This window comes from Oncorhynchus mykiss, chromosome 16, assembly GCF_013265735.2.
Source record: "Oncorhynchus mykiss isolate Arlee chromosome 16, USDA_OmykA_1.1, whole genome shotgun sequence".
Classification (NCBI taxonomy): Eukaryota; Metazoa; Chordata; class Actinopteri; order Salmoniformes; family Salmonidae; genus Oncorhynchus; species Oncorhynchus mykiss.
The window spans coordinates 21,625,094-21,646,288 of record NC_048580.1 but is presented as its reverse complement, the minus strand read 5'-3'; the positions used below and the strand labels follow the sequence as shown (position 1 = coordinate 21,646,288).

Sequence of the window (21,195 nt, the reverse complement as noted above, 5' to 3'; positions counted from 1 at the left end):
CTGTGATAGTCTCAGAGGTCCGTTAAAAGCGCAGAGAGCATCATGAAGAACAAGGAACACACCAGGCAGGTCCGTGATACTGTTGTGAAGAAGTTTAAAGCCGGATTTGGATACAAAAAGATTTCCCAAGCTTTAAACATCCCAAGGAGCACTGTGCAAGCGATAATATTGAAATGGAAGGAGTATCAGACCACTGCAAATCTACCAAGACCTGGCCGTCCCTCTAAACTTTCAGCTCATACAAGGAGAAGACTGATCAGAGATGCAGCCAAGAGGCCCATGATCACTCTGGATGAACTGCAGAGATCTACAGCTGAGGTGGGAGACTCTGTCCATAGGACAACAATCAGTCGTATATTGCACAAATCTGGCCTATATGGAAGAGTGGCAAGAAGAAAGCCATTTCTTAAAGATATCCATAAAAAGTGTCGTTTAAAGTTTGCCACAAGCCACCTGGGAGACACACCAAACATGTGGAAGAAGGTGCTCTGGTCAGATGAAACCAAAATTGAACTTTTTGGCAACAATGCAAAACGTTATGTTTGGCGTAAAAGCAACACAGCTGAACACACCATCCCCACTGTCAAACATGGTGGTGGCAGCATCATGGTTTGGGCCTGCTTTTCTTCAGCAGGGACAGGGAAGATGGTTAAAATTGATGGGAAGATGGATGGAGCCAAATACAGGACCATTCTGGAAGAAAACCTGATGGAGTCTGCAAAAGACCTGAGACTGGGACGGAGATTTGTCTTCCAACAAGACAATGATCCAAAACATAAAGCAAAATCTACAATGGAATGGTTCAAAAATAAACATATCCAGGTGTTAGAATGGCCAAGTCAAAGTCCAGACCTGAATCCAATCGAGAATCTGTGGAAAGAACTGAAAACTGCTGTTCACAAATGCTCTCCATCCAACCTCACTGAGCTCGAGCTGTTTTGCAAGGAGGAATGGGAAAAAATGTCAGTCTCTCGATGTGCAAAACTGATAGAGACATACCCCAAGCGACTTACAGCTGTAATCGCAGCAAAAGGTGGCGCTACAAAGTATTAACTTAAGGGGGCTGAATAATTTTGCACGCCCAATTTTTCAGTTTTTGATTTGTTAAAAAAGTTTGAAATATCCAATAAATGTCGTTCCACTTCATGATTGTGTCCCACTTGTTGTTGATTCTTCACAAAAAAATACAGTTTTATATCTTTATGTTTGAAGCCTGAAATGTGGCAAAAGGTCGCAAAGTTCAAGGGGGCCGAATACTTTCGCAAGGCACTGTATGTACCACTGTTGAAGACTTGTCTTGTTATATACAATTATATTAAAAACTGCAAACATTCCTCTCCGCCCTACGGCATACTGTGTAGAATTGCACAAAAATAACAATTAAACTTTTTTTTGTAATTGAAGTGGATACCCGGGGCTGCGGCCTTTCATGACGAGTTCAGATTTATTGTGGCCCCCACCCTGATCATTGTTGCCCATCCCTGATTTACACTGAGTGTATAAAACATTAGGAACACCTTCCTAATATTGAGTTTGAACCCCCCTTTTGCCCTCAGAACAGCCTCAATTCGTCGGGGCATAGACTCTACAAGGTATCGAAAGCGTTCCACAGGGATACCGGTTCAGGTTGACTCCAATGCTTCCCACAGCTGTGTCAAGTTGGCTGGATGTCCTTTGGGTGGTGGACCGTTCTTGTTACACACAGGAAACTGTTGAGCGTTAAAAAAACAAACTGCAGTTCTTTACACAAACCGGTGCGCCTACCACCATACCCTGTTCAAAGGCACTTAAATCTTATGTCTTGCCCATTCACCCTCTGAATGGCACACACACAATCCATGTCTCAACTGTCTCAAGACTGTAAAATCCCTCTTTAACCTGTCTCCACTTCATCTACACTGATGGAAGTGGATTTAACAAGTGACATGAGTAAGGGACCATAGCCTTCACCTGGATTCACCTGGTCAGTCGTGGAAAGAGCAGGTGTCCTTAATGTGTTGTACACTCAGTGTATGTACCAAGTCGTTCTGCTGAGGACAGTCTTGCATGAATGCGTGACCATGTTTCCTGACCGTGTTTTCTGACTTTGTCTCCCCCTGCAGGCAGGTGCTGGTGGTGCTATCCCAGCTCGAGGGCAACGCAGGCTTTTCCATCACCCACCGGCTGGCCCACCGTAAGGCCGCCCAGGCCTCCCTAGGGGACTGGACCCCCACCAAGGCCACGCACAGCCCCCAGCTCACCCCCGACATCGACGGCCTGCACCGACCACGGCCCCTATGACCACGGCCCCCCTTCACGCACACACACACAAGCTGATGATACTCACGTTGACTGACACACACGTACGTGAACACCTTCGTGCGGAAAGCGGGGGCTGTGTGACGCTGGAATAAACACGTGGATAGAGGGAGGGGGTGGATTGTGGAGACATCCGGGGGAAGGATGACTGGACGAGTACTGGCGGTTTTCTTCCTCTTCTTCCTCCTCAATCCATAAATGATGGGGACTCAATCCTGCCAAACCACCTGGATCCAGTTGGGAAGGAGGCGAGGAGAGTGGGTGGATGTGCCATTTCGGATGAGATGGGAGATGAGGGAGCCCTCCCAGGTGACGTCAGTGTTTCTAGAGGGGTCCTGAGCCTGAGACCCTCCAAACAACCAGGAACGATTCTAGACCTAGCCTCGTCAACTACAACACTGTACTGTTTGTCTTGTCTATGGGCAAGGGATATTACCCAGACAGACACCCTGTCCAGAACAGAGCAGCGCCCGTTCTTTCTCTAACCCCCAACAGATGTCAACGAACGCCCAGGAACACTGACTGTTGACCCCACATCCCAAAGGCTAAAGGTCATTCAGAGGCCAGGGTGGAGTGCTGTAACTGCTGAGCCACCTGGTGGCTGTTTCCCCACAGAGCCAATCAACCACGCTGACCTGACCCCCTGACCCCACTGTTCTTGGTCTATGGACCCACCCCACCATACTCGAGGTAGAGGTTGCATTGAGCTGTTCTAGGATCAGCTTCCCCTCCTCAAAGCCTCACTCCCAATAGTCGCTGCTGTGTGAGGTTTAGTTTGGGATGGGGATGGAGGGGGAGGGTTAGTTGCTATCTCCCCCAAGCCCCCTGTCCTGCCTCCTGTACCCTGCACCTTTGGAGCTGTCAACGATCAACAGGCTTGGGGGGCGGGGGGTTACAACTCTTCCCCTGTCTCTACACCGTGGTACGACGTGAGCCAAACCCGACTAGCGATTTAACCACAGTCATTTACATTTTTTAAAATAAGTTTTATTGTCTTTGGTCTGTATTTTGTACGGTGCTTGAATCGTTTTAATGAGCCATCTAGGTTACCATCTCTCCATCCGTCTCCTCTGTCTTTCTGTCGGTCAACTGTCCAAGCCCTCCCCTGTTTGTCCTGCTGTTGAAATGCCGTGTTATTATTTCTCCCAACGCAAGTCAAAGCCTGTCCACCTCAAATATAAGCTGGACTCTTGACTCTGTTTCCAAGAAAATGTCAAATCAATGTGTATCATAGACAGCTGTACCGTACGGGAAATATAGCAGAGCTGGAATCTTCACGGTGTTTGTACCTCGCTGTTTTGACTCGACTTGCTGTCGTTCGTTATCCATGAGGTCCAGATCGGTGTCGTCAGCAGCCATTTTTTTTCCTTTTTTTAAACACAGTCGTCTCTATTGCTGTTCCAGCATATCTGGTGAATATTATCTGGGTGTCGAGAAAGAGGAAATGTAACCTCTTGCCCTCTATTTTCTCTCTCTGTCTGTCTTACTTTCTCCCTCAGTTCAGTGATCAATGCCGAAGGAGGCAAGAGATCTTTTTTTCATTTTTTTTTCTTCTGCTCTGTCTCCCGGAGGTTGATTGACTTTGCACATTGTCAAGCCTGTCTGCTCACATTTGGTACGTCAATTCTCGCTCCAGCATCAGCATCAACTCTTCAGCTATACAAAGCTGGTTTAAGTCCTGTTGGGGAAAATACAACAGTGGAGGTCAATGGATCGTTGTCGCATTGTGTGCCATATTTCCCAGGATGCACAGGGAGCAGTGAGGGATGTGAGTGATGTCACAACTGTTGTTCATGTTTTACGCCGGAGCCAATCAGACTTCTAGCCTGGTTGACAATGCAGTGAGTGTTCAGTCTGATTTAACCAGACTTCACCAAGACATCAAACATCCCTCATTTTAAGCTGAAACAATTCACTCGCGCCATCTACCGTCAAAGGAGAAAATCCTTAAAACACGATACCTACCGTCTTAGTTCGCCGAGGTTTGGGAGATTTCTTGGGAGTTAAGTAGAAGAACTTAAGATGTAACTTAAGTCTAAGTTAAGGCAGAAATCTTTCATTTTCTGTAATAAAATGAATGGGGAAAACTTGGGATGAAAAGAAGTTTGGGGGTGTAATCGAAAGATGATTTGTTTAGGCTGTTTTGGATGTAATGATTTGCATAAATACATTCACCTTCCTTTGCATGTTTTCGAATGTACTGTAGTGTCGTCGTCCCCCCCCCCCCCCAAAATAATGGAAAAAAGACCTTGAGCTGACGACGATGTCACACATATGACAGTTTTGACACCACTCGTGACAAGTACATAGCCTGACAACGTCACGATACGTGTCGTCTCGTGCAATACAACCACTTCTAACTTGTTGGATAGCCAACTAGTAGCATGTTTCGTGACGGTGTCATCGAGTACTGTATGTATTATGACCATAATGCAGCTCAAGTTGTCCACTGTTTTATAGTCCATGTTTAACATGTACCGGAACACTTTCAGGAGAATGACCATTTGCTCTCTGCGATTGCAGCCAAGTAGCTGTCCATTCTGTATGTTAATTCATTTATTATTGTAAAAAAAAAAAAAAAATTTAAAAAGATTTCATCAAAGCACAAGGAAACCTGCTCTTATCGCAAATGTAAAATGTGTGTGAGAAGGTTTGGATACAAACAGTACGTATGCGTGTCTAAGCTGTGGATATGATGCGTACTGCCTGCGTTGAACCATCCATTGATTGATAGGTGACAGAAAAAAAAGGAATGTTTATATGTTTTAGCCCAGTGGGACTGTCTTTTCTCGGAAACTGAAACCTGCACTGAAAAATACCTGAAATCAAAGGCACCTCAAACGTCAGCGTCATGAGGCTCTGTGACTTCACTTTACATGTTGTGTGCTTACATTTCGTTTTGTTTTGTTTGTTGTTGATGATATATCTGTTTTTATTCATGTTGTCATTTCGCTCTCTCTCTCTCTCTTCATGTCGTTCCTGTGGATAATTCTATTCGTCTCGTGTTGAGATGTGGTGGTGACTCTTCCTGGCAGTAGGGGTTGGCCCGTGGTGTTCACTAGAGGCTGTGGCCATTCACGGTCCATAGCCAACAGCCTCTAACTATCTGGTTCTGTCTTTGTAAACTGTACAGACTCCAGTGCTATAATCCACCTCAACCGACACAGTGAACCAACTGTTTTACCTTGTACAAAAATCTAATCAAATCCAACATAATGCTGTAACAGAAAATTTATCTCTTATTTGGGCAGGAATGTGATATATATAGAGTATTTTATTGATTTTTTTTTGGGGGGGGGGATATATGAGTAAATGTATAAAAACCTATGTATGTTTAATTTTCAATCTCAGGTTCCAATGGACCAAATAAAGTTTTTTTTAAATAACACATTACAACTGTTAGTTTCTTAATATGCATCTGCTTTCTCTTCTAACTCCTCTACTGTTCAATCTGTCTGCATGCGTTGTCATCTGGCTACAGTAGGTTTAAGGCATATGGACAGTTCTTGACAATCTTATGTCAATTAGTATTCTCCGTTTTCATTGGCTGCAGCTGGAAGAAATGTGAACTCTGCTCTTCAGTGTCAGTTTCCCTACTCGTCTTCACTGGTGCTCTGTCCTTACCGCCTCTGTCCAGCAGAGAGCAACTCCGCATGTGAGGCTGATGCCGGGTAGAGGAACGTGCCTTGATAATCAAGAAGCATATGTCAGACTCCCTGTGAAATCACCCAGAACCCCTTCCCGAACCAGCTAACCCCTCAACAACCCCCCTGCCGTCTACCCATTTCAGCCTGTATTTCACTTTGTTTTTTTAAAGCAACTTTGAGATTCTACTTGTAATGGAAAAGCGCTATATAAAATACATATATTATTATTATTAACCTTCAACCCTGTTTATCACCTGTTTATCACTTAACCTCTACCCCTCTCTCCTCCATACCCTCCCTTTGCCCCCCTCCCTCCCCCCGAATCTGCCCCTCAACCTCGGATGACAGGAATCGTCCAGAGCTCAGGCATCAGCACTTTGCCTTGGCCCCCAGCTCGGGCCAGCTCGGAGGGGAATAGGTTTTCACTGCATTGCACAACCACCACCCAACCTGGGGAGTTGTCAATCGCCCTCACCATCCCTCACCAGGCAGTCTGGAGTGAGGAAGGGACTAGAAAGAGAGACCCAGTGAAGAACCAAAAATCTGGAAAAGTCTAGACCACATTCCTCTGAACCGGGCTTGACAAGGTATTGTGAAGTTATTTTGGTTTACCTGTGTGAGTCAATAGAAAAACAAGTTTACATGTTTACCGGTGTTGCTGTAATTTGTCTGTGTAGTGGTTCGGTATAGTGATTTAGAACGATTTAGAATATACAGGCTGTCTGTAGTGAATGTTGACAGTATGGTGCACTGAGTGATTGACTTCTTGGTCAGAAACATCTCTCGAGAATTTAAGCTTTTCCTCTGATGGGAAATCTATTAATTCTATGCTTTGCCCTCCTTGTGGCCCTTTAGATATGAAACATACTAATATACTGCAGTTCTTTCAATTTGGACCCTTGAATAAAACTTTTTTTTTTCTGTCTGGAAAGTGTATGAAAAGAATATTATAAAATGTATTTTCATGCCTTGCACATACAATACGCAATATTTCTGATAAAGAGAAATGTCCACTTTCACACTTTTCTTGGAAACTTTCTGTACAGTTCCAGTATGGAGCTTCTGTACCTCTATACAATTTCAAAGTTCCACAAACCTACACAGTATAGTCAGTGTGTATATGTGTATGCCAGAAAATGTTAGGAATTTGTCTGCAAAGGTCATTTTATCTTTGGTGCATTTCTGTAGTGCTTTTGGAGCCAGCCTTTTCAAGGATAGAGTTTCAAGACATCCATGTGTCTCTGGGTTTTTACCCTCTCCCTGTTCACCAAGCTCCTACGAGCCTCATGTCACACACTCTTCGAAGAGAGAAATGTATGTTTACAATGTACACTACCGTTCAAAAGTTTGGGGTCACTTATTTTTGAAAGAAAAGTTGTTGTTTTTTTGTCCATTTAAATAACATCAAATTGATCAGAAATACCTTGTATACATTGTTAATGTTGTAAATGACTATTGTAGCTGGAAACATCATATTTCTTATGGAACATCTACATACAGAGGCGTCTCGACCCATTTCAGTTTGCCTATCAGCCTAGCAGAGGAGTTGATGATGCCATTCTTACCCTCCTTAACATGGTCTATAGACATCTAGGGGTGCCAAATCCCATGTTAGGGTTCTGTTTTTCTTCTCCCTTTAACACAATCCAGCCCTACATTCTGGCACAGAGACTCATTCTGGACTTCTCCTTAGATGGGGGGCTGGTTTTGTGGCTGTTGGACTTCCTGAGCCGACGCTCACAACGAGTCAAAATAGGTCCCCACGTGTCGGACATACGCAATACCAACACAGGCTCTCCTCCCGGATGTGTTTCGTCCCCACTCCTGTACATCTTGTACACTAATAGTTGTACTAGTTCCCATCCTGACAGACACCTCGTTAAGTTCGCTGATGACACTGCCATGATCAGCCTGTTGCATGATGACGAGGAACATCATGGCCCGGTCCTAGATGACTTTGTAGAGTGGCGTGAGGAATCACACTTGGTCCTCAATACCAACAAGACCAAAGAGATGTGCATAGACTTCAGGAAGCGTACAACACCTACCTCTGCAACATCTATCAGAGGTCAGAATATAGAGATTGTAGAGGAATATAAATATCTGGGTGTCCTCTTGGACAATAAGCTTCAGTGGAGTAAATGTACAGACTTGATCTACAAAAAGAGCCAACAGAGACTGTTCTTTCGCTAAAAGCTGGGATCTTTTAATGTAGACTGTACTATACTGACGCTGTTTGTACAAATCTTTCATTGAGAGTATTTTAACATTTTGTATTGTTTTTTGGTTTGGCAATGCCCACTCTCAGCCATAGAAATATGCTGAGAAGGATTATCACCACAGCAAGCAAGGTACTTGGAGTCAAACAGACAGGCCTGGATGAGATCTTTAAGGTCAGGGCCCTCCGCAAGGCTCACAAAATCACATGTATAGGGCACCCATCAGCAGGAAAAACAGAACTAGACAATCATTTGTGCCAGGTGTGATATATCCCTCCTAAATAGCTCGGGCTAATGTTCCTATCGACTCAGTAAGGCCAGCAGGCTAGTCATTTATAAAATACAAATTATTGGTATGTAACTGTCATGAAAGTTGTATTGTCAATTTTGTTTTGTATTTAAACGCCACTTTAAACATGTACATGACACTGCAACAAAATTTCCCCATGGGGACAATGAAGTCCGTAAGTAAGTAAGTAGGAGGCCCATTATCAGCAACCATCACTCCTGTGTTCCAATGGCACATTGTGTTAGCTAATCCAAGGTTATCATTTTAAAAAGATAATTGATCATTAGAAAACCCTTTTGCAATTATGTTAGCACAGCTGAAAACTGTTGTGTTGATTACAACAGCAATAAAACTGGCCTTCTTTAGACTAGTTGAGTATCTGGAGCATCAGCATTTGTGGGTTCGATTACAGGCTCAAAATGGCCAGAAACAAATAACTTTCTTCTGAAACTCGTCAGTCTATTCTTGAAGGCTATTCCATGTGAGAAATTGCCAAGAAACTGAAGATCTGGTACAACGCTGTGTACTACTCCCTTCACAGAGCAACGTATACTGTCTCTAACCAGAATAGAAAGAGGAGTGGGAGGCCCTGGTGCACAACTGAGCAAAAGGACAAGTACATTAGAGTGTCTAGTTTGAGAAACAGACGCCTCACAAGTCCTGAACTGGCAGCATCATTAAATAGTACCCGCAAAACACCAGTCTCAACGTCAACAGTGAAGAGGCGACTCCAGGATGCTGGCCTTCTAGGCAGAGTTCCTCTCTCCAGTGTCTGTGTTCTTTTGTCCATCTTAATCTTTTATTTTTATTGGCCAGTCTGAGATATGGATTTCTCTTTGCAACTCGACCTAGAAGGCCAACATCCCGGAGTCACCTGTACACTGTTGATGTTGAGACTGGTATTTTTGCTATATTTCCCTGTTTAAATTCCTGTCTATATTTAGTATATAGATTGTTATACAACCTGTTAATTTACAGTCATGTAAACCCTTGCAGGTGGGGGCTACAGACTGTCAATACACCCTGTGTGTTGATACTGACAATACACACGCTGTGGGATGATACACACGTAGGTGGCCATGAGGGGATTGATTTGCTGTAGCAGTTGGGATTTAGCGTCGAGGGCAACAGACTGGTCGCCTCATTTCTGACGTATCTCCTGATCTTCACAAATGGAGCTCCAGGGTTTCCGTTACCAGGGTATTACCATCCTGTTAGGGGGACTCTGACATCAGGGCATCAGGCCAGAATAAGATAAGGGAGACCCTGTTACCCCTTTTCAGCTTACATTCGTGTGTCAGTGCCTTTAGTGTATTGCCGGCAACAGTAGTGGAAGATTGGTATGGGGAAGGGGCCGGAAGGTGTCTATTTTATTTAACCTTTATTTAACTAGGCATGTCAGTTAAGAACAAATTATTATTTAGAATGACGGCCTAACCCGGACGACGCTGGGCCAATTCTGCGCTGCCCTATGGGACTCCCAATCATGGCCGGATGTGATACAGCCTGGAATCGAACCAGGGACTGTAGTGATGCCTCTTGCACTGATATGCAGTGCCTTAGACCGCTGCGCCACTCTGGTACCACATTATGAATCATAATACCCATAAAACATAGCGGTCAAATAAGGAAATGCTTCCAACCGTTTGTTCACCATTCATTTCTCCCCATAGGGGATTTTAGAAACACTTCAAATAAGGGTTGTGTTTCATGTAGGCTTACCCTTGTGTGACTTTTCAATAACTGTGTAAATATCTGTAGGACAAGGTAACACCAATATATTTGCCTGTATTTAGACCCCAAAAATGCTAATGTGGCTATCATAAAGAACTACAAACGCCATGATGATCTGGATGAGACTGCCGAGGCAAAGGTAAGAATATCAGGATTAACTATCTAATGTTAGTTACATTTAGTAATTAATAAATTGGCAAATTGTCTTTTAAATTGACAGTTCAGAGAGTACAGTAATATGTTTCCCCTCAAAGAAAAGTGACTTGTTTAAATATGAGATGAGGGCAAGCAGTTCAACACAGGTAGGTCACATTCACCATTTTGGGCAGTATATTATGGTCTATTATGACATCACAACCACTTAAGTGTTTGAGATTCTAGAAGTCTCATTATATGTGAACCAATTATGATGTCACAACTGATCAATAAATTCTAAATGTTCTGTTTGAACATTCTGGCGCCTGATTGCTGAAAATAGAACACTAGTATCCAAGACAAGCTAGCAGATTCCTCCTGAGATATAGTTAACAAAGTAGATCACCATAAAATATAGAAAGTGCTACTAGACGAACACTTAGTTGCAGAACCAGGTTAGAAGAAGGCCACTGTCAATCTCCTTGATGATGAGGAGATTCTTGCAGCCGCTACAGGAAGATAATGCCTTAACAGGGAACCTTGGAGCTGCCAGTAGCAACTCCATTCAGCCTGCCCTGCCATCTCAACCCAAGGCCACTGAGAAGCTTCCAGCGCTCAAACAAAACATTTTAAACACCTCCAGAATCCCAGAGTTGACTGAAGAAAGAAAGGGTGCTCTGCAGCGACTTGCCAGTTTGAAGGCTGTGGAAAAGAAACCACATCCTCCCTCCAGAATCCCAGTACTGCAGAATAAGAGGTCCATCTGCAATGGGAAGAGTCAAGGACTGCATGTAGCTCCAACATCTCAGCAGTCAGGGAAGGCTACTGTTCCTCCCATCCGGAAGCCACTGCAACCCATCCGGACCAAGAGGGATCAAACCTGCGTGGTGAAAGACATCTACCTCCATAGCGCCAAGCCATTGAAGGCAGTCCATGGAGCCAATATGGTCACCAAGATGCCACTGCCTCCCATTAGAGCCAGAGTCACTGTTGCAAACAATGATGCCAAGAAGAAGCCATTCCAGCCAGTCAGACCAGAGGGCAGCCCTCGTCCTGCTGCTTCAATGTACCGAAGGCAGGTTGTGAAGAAACATGTTCAGTTCAAGACTCAGGCCCTAACTGTACAGGATCTACCGCCATGCCCCGATGAGATGGTATGGGACGTCTTTAACGCAGAGGCTGAGCAGGTGATGGCATATATGAAGGCCAAGCTGATCAGTGTCACCCAAGAACTGAAACTGATGAAGAGTGGGGCCAAGATGGATGCTCAGGCTTTGGAGGAGAAAAAGGCAAAAGAACGGTTGAGAAAAAAGGTGGAGAAGTTCATCCAGGAGATCTGCCTGATGAAGGTGGATTCTGACCTATGGGAGATGATAAGAGATAATGAAGAAGAGGAAGAAAGGAGTAAAGAGGTGAGGAGAAATGGAGAAGAAAGCAGTGTGGCTAGTAAGCCAAAGCAGACAGCCAAGAGATACACTGTGAGCAAGCCAAAGGAAGTCAAGAAGGGTTTGAACATGGAAGAGAAAAAGGAGGACAGACAGGTAAAGTAGCTTGACATTCCAAAGCCATGCTAACTGTTGATCTAGTGTAGTGTTGGTGATCACATGTGTTTGTATCAGAGGAGGCTGATGGGAGGAGCTATAGGAGGATAGGCTCATTGTAATGGCTGGAATTAAATTAATTGATCAGAATCAAACGTGTTTTCGATATGATGGATTTGTGTGATACCGTTCCCTTCATTCCATTACAGCCATTACATTGAGCGCATCCTCCTATAGCTCCTCCCACCAGCCTCATCTGTTTTGTACATATTGTATATATTGTCTTTGTTGCCCAGCTGACCATTATTTGGCCCATCTGATAACATCCATTCTTTCAGGTGGAGTTGAAACGTCGATTTGGGATGAGTGCAGCCAACTCCAAGCTGAAGCAGTGTGAGCACTGCGGCCGGTGCTTTGATCCTAGTCGCCTGGAGAAACACAGTGAGATCTGTGCCAAGCTCTCCTCCAATTGCTCTAGACGGGGGGTTTATGACTCTACCAAGCACCGGCTCCAAGGCACTGTACTGGCTGGCTACGTGAAGCGATCCGTAGTGTGATACACCAAGGGACCTGAGTCTGTCTCTCTTTTGGATTTTGGATTGAACAGACAGACAAACACTGACTGCTAAACCACCTGCTGCCCAAATTAGGACTTCTACCTTGGAATCTGTGAGGGTTCCAATAAGAGGCAGTACTACTAGGAGGCAGTATTGTATCCAGAAACATCTAAACCAACAGCGTTCAGCAGTTCCTCTAATCTACAGAAACCCCTATATAAAACACCTCAATAAAATAAAATCCAAACACTCATCTAATGTCTGGCTTTCATTTCGAGAAATGTTTCTTAACTTAATTAAACTACACATTTTCAATGTTTTACTCATCATAGGATGTCAATTTTGTTTGTTGGCGATGGAATAACACAAGTAGAATCATGCAAGTCAAACTTAATTCCTTTAATCATTCTGAATTGAGTGAGATTAGTCGACATAACGTAAGGTTATGACTTCTTAGTGGATGTGTTACACATGTTGATCTGTGACTGAATATATTTTCTTTTTTTTAGAAAGTGGGATATCCTATTGGTCTGTCCTTCTGACCTCCCCACTATCCCACCCCACCCTCCCCAATTACTTGTCTGTCTGAGACCGCATTACTATCTCTGCTCCTTGTCATTGTCAATCTGGGCTCTTGGGGCATAACAGTGTCCCATTATTTACCCCAAGAGTGTCTGGGTTATGCCTGTCAATCAAGTATAAAGTGACTTCCTGAACTTCTGTGGCTTGGGCCACATGCTAGGAATATTTACTGCTGTAGACAATTGGCTGGCAAATAGAATTGTCCTTGTAAGTCACCATGGTGTGCCAGTTCTAAAACATACCATAGACGAGCTATCTATAGGACATATTTTGGTTGACCAAGTGTCTTGACGAAGCCGCAGAGTTGCAGTTGATTGATCATCAGCTCTGTCTGTCTGTCTGTCTGTCTCCCCCCCCCCCCTTGTAACAACATTCAGACACATCAAAATGTCTGGACAAATCCCAGCTCTCCCAGAATCCTTTGCTCCAGGAATAGACGGCGTGTTCTCAGACCGCATTGGCTTCTACTCTCTGGACTCCAACGTCCCTGGCCTGTCCAAGGTCATTCTCAACAAACTCAACATGAAGGATTATGGGGAATACAGGTAAATATAGGCTGTCATGTAATCTGACAAACTCAATTACCAAGCAAGCACCAAACCAATAGCCCCATTTCACCAACCCCAAACATGAGCGTGCTGTCACTAAATTTTAAAAGCTACTTTGACCCTTACGGCCAACATACCAGGGTAGCCTAATGGTTAGAGCGTTAGACTAGTTACTGAAAGGTTGCAAGTTCAAATCCCCGAGCTGACAAGGTACAAATCTGTCGTTCTGCTCCTGAACAGGCAGTTCCTAGGCCGTCATTGAAAATAAGAATTTGTTCTTAACTGACTTGCCTAGTTACATAAAGGTAAAATACATAAAAAAAATACCAAGCCTGTAATATTTTCTGGTTACACGATTAGACAACGTACTATGCAACGTACAACGTACTATAGACAACGTACTATTTGATTATTATTCTTTGTGTGGAAGCAGTTTGTGTGTCTGTCTCACCCCAGGGCAGCTGTTGAAGGAAAGCCTAAGGGAGGGGCGTTCCGTAACTACAAGGACATGTTCCAGAAAATGGAGGAGACGTTTAAATTCTGTGCCAGCTGCAACAGGCTTCCAGAGCACCTGTCAGAGGGCCAGACACTCAAGCGTTGTGTGAAGTGAGTCAAAACATTGAGGAGTTGCAGGTCAATGAATGAAATGTGACCACAAAGTAGGGTTAGTAGGGTTATTCACCATAACATAAACCCATTCCATGATGGTTATTAAAGTTGATTAATGTTTACTCGTACAGTTTCATTGCTTATAAAGGACTTGTCAACACTGAGTGTACAAAACATAAGGAACACCTGCTCTTGTGGATGTCGATTTAAGGAAGCCCTCCGCACCACTCTGATGCGGAAGACGCATTCAGTTGTACAACTGACTAGGTATCCCCCTTTCCTTTTCCATTTCTTTCCATGACAGACTGACCAGGTGAATCCAGGCGAAAGCTATGATCCCTTGTTGATGTCACCTGTTAAATCCACTTCAATCAGTGTAGATGAAGGGGAGGTGACAGGCTAAGGAAGGATTTTTAAACCTTGAGACAATTGAGACATGGATTGTGCACGTGTGTCATTCAGAGGGAGAATTGGAAAGACACACGATTTAAGTGCCTTTGAACGGGGTATGGTAGTAAGTACCAGGTGCACCGGTTTGAGTGGGTCAAGAACTGCAACGCTACTGGGTTTTTCACGCTCAACGGTTTCCCGTGTGTATCAAGAATGGTCCACCACCTAAAGGACATCCAGCCAACTTCACACAACTGTGGGAAGGATTGGAGTCAAAATGGGCCAGCATCCCTGTACACCTTGTAGTCCATGCCCCAACGAATTGAGGCTATTCTAAAGGCCAAATCAAACAGATGTAGTAGACCTTACAGTGAAATGCTTACTTACAAGCCCTTAACCAACAATGCAGTTTTAAGAAAAATACCTACAAAAATAAGAAATAAAAGTAACAAATAATTAAAAAGCAGCAGTAAAATAACAATAGCGAGGCTATATACAGGGGTACCCGTACAGAATTAATGTGTGGGGGCACCGGTTAGTCGGGGTAATTGAGGTAATATGTACATGTAGTTAGAGTTATTAAAGTGACTATGCATAGATAATAAACAGAGAGTAGCAGCAGTGTAAAAGAGGGGGGAGCAGCAATGCAATAGTCTGGGTAGCCATTTGATTAGATGTTCAGGAGACTTATGGCTTGGGGTTAGAAGCTGTTTAGAAGCCTCTTGGACCTAGACTTGGAGCTCCGGTACCACTTCCCTTGCTGTAGCAGAGAGAAAAGTCTATGACTAGGGTGGCTGGAGTCTTTGACAATTTTTAGGGCCTTCCTCTGACACCGCCTGGTATAGAGGTCCCATGCCAAATATTTTCAGTCTCCTGAGGGGGAATAGGTTTTGTCGTGCCATCGTCACTGCTGTCTTGGCCATGTTAGTTTGTTGGTGATGTGGAAACCAAGGAACTTGAAACTCTCAACCTGCTCCACCACAGCCCCGTCGATGAGAATGGGGGGCGTGCTCGGTCCTCCTTTTCCTGTAGTCCACAATCGTCTCCTTTGTCTCGATCACGTTGAGGGAGAGGTTGTTGTCCTGGCACCACACAAAAGGAGGTGCAACTTTAATATTAGGAAGGTTTTCCAAATGTTTTGTACACTCAGTGTATACAGAACGTTTCTAACTATTTGCTTATCGAAAAAAAGAGAAGATAACTTTCACATTTGCCTGCCAACCCCTCGGTGCACTCTCTACAACATGACATCATTCTATGGTCAGCAGTGTCGCAACGCAGACGGGAAGGTATTTTTGATCTATTCCCCAATAGCTGTCGTGTGATAAGCAGGTCGACCAGTGCCGTCCACACCACACATTCTTTGTGCAGCTCATTTAGGACAGTTCGGTGCAGACAGAACGGCAGACTCACTGGCTCCTAGCCAAGGGCAAATTTAGCCAGGCGTTCTGACTCTCTCAGCTCTCGGCGACTCTATGACTTTGTCCAGTTGGAGAAGAAACCTGCAGTTTCTAATGACATGTCAACGCTGTCATATTTCCATATAAGAGTCTATTATTGACTGTAGTGGTGAGCAATTTCTAGCTACAAAAACAAACTTCTCCATGACAGACTTTCGTCATTCAGTTCCATTCCAGCCAGAAAGCTTCACAGCTGTGACTTGTTCAAAGTTAATACACAAGCAGTATAGATCAAACGTGGGTTCAAGTAACATTTGATTTCTTTCAAACACTTTGAGCATTTGATTGAGCCTGTCTGATGCGCCAGCGGGGCATTTTTGAGGCTCAGGAGGAAAGTACAAGCGTTTCCTGGGGACACAAGACCGAGCTGTTGACATTATTGCAATGTTGACTATGGGTGGCAGGGTCTTTGGCATATAGGATAATCACCTATAAACCCTGGGGGGAAACTTCTTCACTGGTGGGTTGTGGCTTATGACTGGAAAGACCGCTTTTGTCAGAATTTGGTATTTCAAAAATGAATGTCAATAGCTTAAGGTATAGTTCACAGACTGAAGGAAAGTTTTGTAACCTCTGCACTAGACATTAGTTTGAAAACACTTCACTACTGTTAATTCAGAGACTCGCTGCCCAGAAAGTGGATAAGCTACTTTGTCCAGTCTGGATCACCTCATCAGCACTGAAAGAATTTGAAAGTGGCTCTGTCAATGGCGACTGAAAATTGAATACATGTAAATCTAAATGTAACCAAGTCTGGGCCTTAAAGTGGTGGATGCTGGGTTAGGGTATTATGATTTCAGAGAGTAGCCAGGCAGCCACCCCGCCGACAGCATTATCTCTACCACCTAAACCATGCGGCCAGGCACAAGACCCCTGGTCGTATAATCAGCAGTAAATTTCCACCAAACAGGACAGACTCCAACGGTCTTAAATGTGTCAAATGCCTCTGTTGATGGCTAAGGTCAGAGTTTGAACCTGGCCGTGGCATGACTCTACACACCAATGTGATATGGCTGCTATTGATATACAAAGACAAATAGGCCACTAATCTCACAAGAAGCAAGCCTGCGATGGGATTCCACAGATGCACTCTATTTGCATGTTCAACATAAATGTCATCCTCCTCTTTGCCCTACTTTCCTCTTTTCTCACACACACGCAGGTGTCTGAATGTATACTACTGCACAAAGGAGTGTCAGAAGAAGGACTGGCCCCAGCATAAGATGTTCTGTAAGAAGCTGCGTCTAGTGGCTGTTGATCGGCTGGTGGAGTGGCTTATGTTTACAGGTGAGACGTTAGAAAGGTGTGGGAGAGAGGTGATCTTGTAACACATTGCTTGACCATTTATTTTGTATTTATAATCCCACACACTCAGCTTTTTGGAAGTGCAACCAATGCATATATTAGTTCATTGCAATACAATATTGAAATACAAAAAAATCCTAGTTCACAGTGTCTACATTGTCATTTATCATAATTGTTTTGTATGATATTCCACAGTATAACTAGGTTTTCTGTGCTACTAAACAACGACAAACAGTCGTCACGGATCCATTTTTCACACTATTTCTCTTTGCCACCCAATCAGGAGATCTCCCATTCACCACAGAGAAGTGGTCCCTGCCAGCAGCAGAGGTGAAGGGCTGGGACGACTGGCTTGCCATGCAAGGCGACCTAACCCCCCGTCTGGACGCCATCTTGTCTAGCACAAGTATGGGAACGCTTTGGAAAAATGTCTCTAGGCCACGACCAGAAGATGCTGACCTGAGAGAGTCTTTATGGCGAGTTGAGAGCGAGTTCCTGTCTCGGGCCCTTTCTGTTGGCATGGCGATAAGACTCTTTGGCCTAGATCCTTACTTCAAACCACTCACCATCCATCTAGCAGGGGCCAGCCTAAATGAGACGATGGGAGCCCGATTGACAGACTTTGAGGAACTGGACCAAATGTTTCCTGGACACAAGGGTCTGGAGGTGGTGATGGTGGGGCCAGAGGTGGTGGACGGGCCAATCATGAGGCCCCCTCTGACAAATTTTGGCCCCAAGACGAAGACCTTCATCAGTGCCTATAAGGGCCTCTACCACCAGTTCTATGAAGATATGGTGGAGACAGAGAAAGCAGCTAAGCCAGATCTGGTGGTTGGATTTCACCCAGGTAAACATTTCCTTGTTTTAAATTCAGTCCAAATTAAAAAAGGGTTAGGGTTGAAATAATGGTAGTTGGCATAATGAGTTGAATGCCCTCTTCAGAGTTCTGAGAAGTCTGTTTTTGTTTGAAACGTGTTATTGCCAGATTTGCCACTTCAAGGTATTTTAAGGGTCTAATCTCGTCACCCAGAACCAAATCTCACGTGTTTCCTGGCCATCTGGTAACAGTCTGTCCTGAGAGATTAAGCAGAGTCAAACACAAGTAGTCAGCTGTCTTTGAGAGGGAAATAGTCTGCTTCAGAGCCAGGATGATGGGGGAGGAGGAGAGTTACTCACTAAATTAGAAAGATGTGTTTAGGCCAGACTTTTACTGGGCATCTTGGTGATTCATGGCGACAGCTGGACCGGACCTGGCACCTGATTGCTGAGTTTACCTAACAGGCAGCCCCCAACTTGGGGTGGCAGGTAGCCTAGTGGTTAGAGCGTTGGGCCAGTAACCAAAAGGTTGCTGGATCGAATCCCCGAGCTGACAAGGTAAAAATCTGTTGTTCTGCCCCTGCAGTTAACCCACTGTTCCCCGGTAGGCCATCACTGTAAATAAGTCCTTTTTACCATCCAAACCCAGGAAACCCTATCCCATAGTCAAGCCCCGTCTCTGTAGATACTAATGAAAGCTGAGATCTACTTAGAGGGTGGAGGTAATAAAGAGTTTTCATTCTAATGCCACATGTAAAGGTGGTCCAAGTAAAGCTGTTTACAGTGCATTGACAGTGACGCATCCAACTTCAAAACATGCACTTATTTTATCTGTTACTCTTTTAACAGTAACTTGACTTACTGATACAGACTAGTACCTCCTCTGGTTGAAACTGGCTAATCTCGACAATGTTTCAAACAATCCAGAATGGTTACATGCCAAAAATGTTTGGCTCTCCAACTGGAAACTCATCAGAGACAGCTGATGGAGGAGTAATTGGTGACATCTTCACAGCAAAGATAGAGCCTGAAGCAGAGACGCCGTATAAAACCCAAATAAAACACATGCAAGTCCAACTATTTGAAAGCCATCTTACACTGCCTTTTCTCCTCCTTACAATGTTCAACTACCCTCATAGCAGGAGTATAATGAATCCAGATAATAGTCATAATTATGGTATATTTAGAATCTTTGTCCCACATTCAAAATGGCGGCCGGCCCTGTAGCCGGTGGTAATTGCGACCATTAACAGTCATGATGTTGTGTCTCTCTGTCACCTCATCTCCTAGAGGGATAAACACGGCTTAGTCCGCGTTAAATGTTTTAGCGCCATTTAAATTGTAACCTTGGGTGTACATTTCATAACATGCATTATTCACCCACAAATCCTCTAGGTGTGTGTTCTCTCACGAGACACGGCGGAGCATAAGATCGTGTTTCATTTGATACCCTAGATGAGTCAACATTAGAGGCTTTACACTGTCCCTGTAATAAGCTCCCTCGGGACACCTTTTCTGAACATGCACTCGATTGTTGCTGACATTCCTGTATGCAATACCGTAGCTTCTTTAATGTGCCCTCTCTATATCCATATTTTGAATGAGATATGGACGCTCTCTGTGTGGTGAACAGTGTACGCACAACATGAGTAGATTGTATTCTCTTTTTTTCAGATTCAAGTTGAGACTCATTCAATGTATTGTCCTTACTTAAGGAAATTCATTCATGTGTGTCTTTCTCTTTGTGTCCAAGGGTTTCATGCCACACAGGGTCTGGGAGAAGGCTGGCTGCCCAGCCTCCTCCTCCTCAGAGACTTCAACATCCCCTCATTCTTCACCATGTTCAAGTAAGTCACCTCACCTCTATGCTTTAAGACAGTGGTGTTCAGAAGTGGCGTTCGGGGGGGAGGGCGTTTACCTGACCAGGAACTGATAAGTTACAGGGTTGTACCTGTACAGATCAACTGGCAAGGCTTTGCCCAAAGCTAGGATTGTTGTTGACTTAAATAGGGTTAAGATATCATATGTGTTTTTCTGTCTATCCACAGTGAGATGGAACTGAACTTTTCCCTGCAAATTCTGTCGGAGTTGGAAATGCATATCAAGGGCAGTGGCCCCAACCCCTTTTCATCCCAGAAGCCAGAGCAGGTCCAGGCCTGTCCCAACAAACCACCTTCATACTGCAACTCCCACTTCCTCTATTTTCAGGGCCTACTGGAGCGAGAAGAGCTTGAACAACCGGACAATTCTAGAACTTATTGGAAGGTTTAAAAAGTATCAAATGAATAGCCTCTAGTCAAGCATTTGCCACATTCGCATCCTATAATGCTCAAATGGATGCTTTTAGTGTTGCTTATATGCATAAGCATAATGCATTATGGCGTTGCTCTCCTTTGTATCTCTTGTGTATGATGACGCTATATACATTTATTGTGCCTGTGAATCATTCACTTAGTTTGCTAAAGCCTACATGTTATGTGTGCACACAATTGCATGCAGGCCGACTAGCTGAATAGTGAAACTGAAAACTAATTTGGTTAATAAATACAATGAAATGTTATTTATTTTACTTTATTTTATTTCACCTTTATTTAACCAGGTAAGCTAGTTGAGAACAAGTTCTCATTTACAACTGCGACCTGGCCAAGATAAAGCAAAGCAGTGCGACAGAAACAACAACACAGAGTTGCACATGGAATAAACAAGAGTACAGTCAATAACACAATAGAAACAAAGGAAAGTCTATATACAGTGTCCGCAAATGGAATGAGGAGGTATGGCAATAAATAGGCCATAGAGGCAAAGTAATTACAATTTATCAGATTAACACTGGAGTGATATATGAGCAGATGATGATGCGCAGACGATGGTGTGTAAGTAGTGATACTGGTGTGATGGATGACTGTGTGTAAGTAGTGATACTGGTGTGCAAAAGAGCAGCAAAGTAAATAAAAACAATATGGGGATGAGGTAGGTAGATTGGGTGGGCTATTTACAGATGGACTATGTACAGCTGCAGCGATCGGTTAGCTGCTCAGATAGCTGATGTTTAAAGTTAGTGAGGG

General features: G+C 44.0%; 3 protein-coding genes across 5 annotated transcripts in view; all 3 read left to right on the top strand.

Annotated features, from left to right (window-relative positions):
* The window catches only part of capn15 (calpain 15), an 84,446-nt gene extending 78,758 nt beyond the window's left edge, over window positions 1-5,688 (top strand). For both annotated transcript variants that reach the window (XM_036946491.1, XM_036946490.1), the window contains exon 12: window positions 2,103-5,688. In XM_036946491.1, coding sequence (XP_036802386.1) covers window positions 2,103-2,280 — 178 coding nt within the window. In that variant the 3' untranslated portion in view covers window positions 2,281-5,688. The remainder of the gene's footprint in view (window positions 1-2,102) is intronic.
* Window positions 5,689-6,282: 594 nt separating this feature from the next.
* Window positions 6,283-20,690, top strand: LOC110491627 (putative protein MSS51 homolog, mitochondrial). Of its 2 annotated transcripts, XM_021565209.2 has the most exons (7): window positions 6,283-6,532; window positions 13,380-13,547; window positions 14,007-14,156; window positions 17,172-17,296; window positions 17,598-18,161; window positions 19,884-19,977; window positions 20,179-20,690. In XM_021565209.2, exons 2-7 carry the CDS (start codon window positions 13,390-13,392, stop codon window positions 20,399-20,401), a joined length of 1,314 nt encoding a protein of 437 aa, XP_021420884.2. In that variant the 5' UTR covers window positions 6,283-6,532; window positions 13,380-13,389; the 3' UTR covers window positions 20,402-20,690. The 2 variants fall into 2 exon arrangements, with proteins under 2 accessions (XP_021420884.2, XP_021420885.2); XM_021565210.2 differs by lacking the exon at window positions 6,283-6,532 and having other exon boundaries at window positions 13,401-13,547; window positions 14,012-14,156.
* Window positions 9,350-12,673, top strand: LOC110491628. The gene is made up of 2 exons (XM_021565211.2): window positions 9,350-11,863; window positions 12,202-12,673. The coding sequence occupies exons 1-2, from the start codon at window positions 10,808-10,810 to the stop codon at window positions 12,418-12,420; spliced, it is 1,275 nt and encodes a 424-aa protein (XP_021420886.2). The 5' UTR covers window positions 9,350-10,807; the 3' UTR covers window positions 12,421-12,673.
* Window positions 20,691-21,195: the final 505 nt, after the last annotated feature.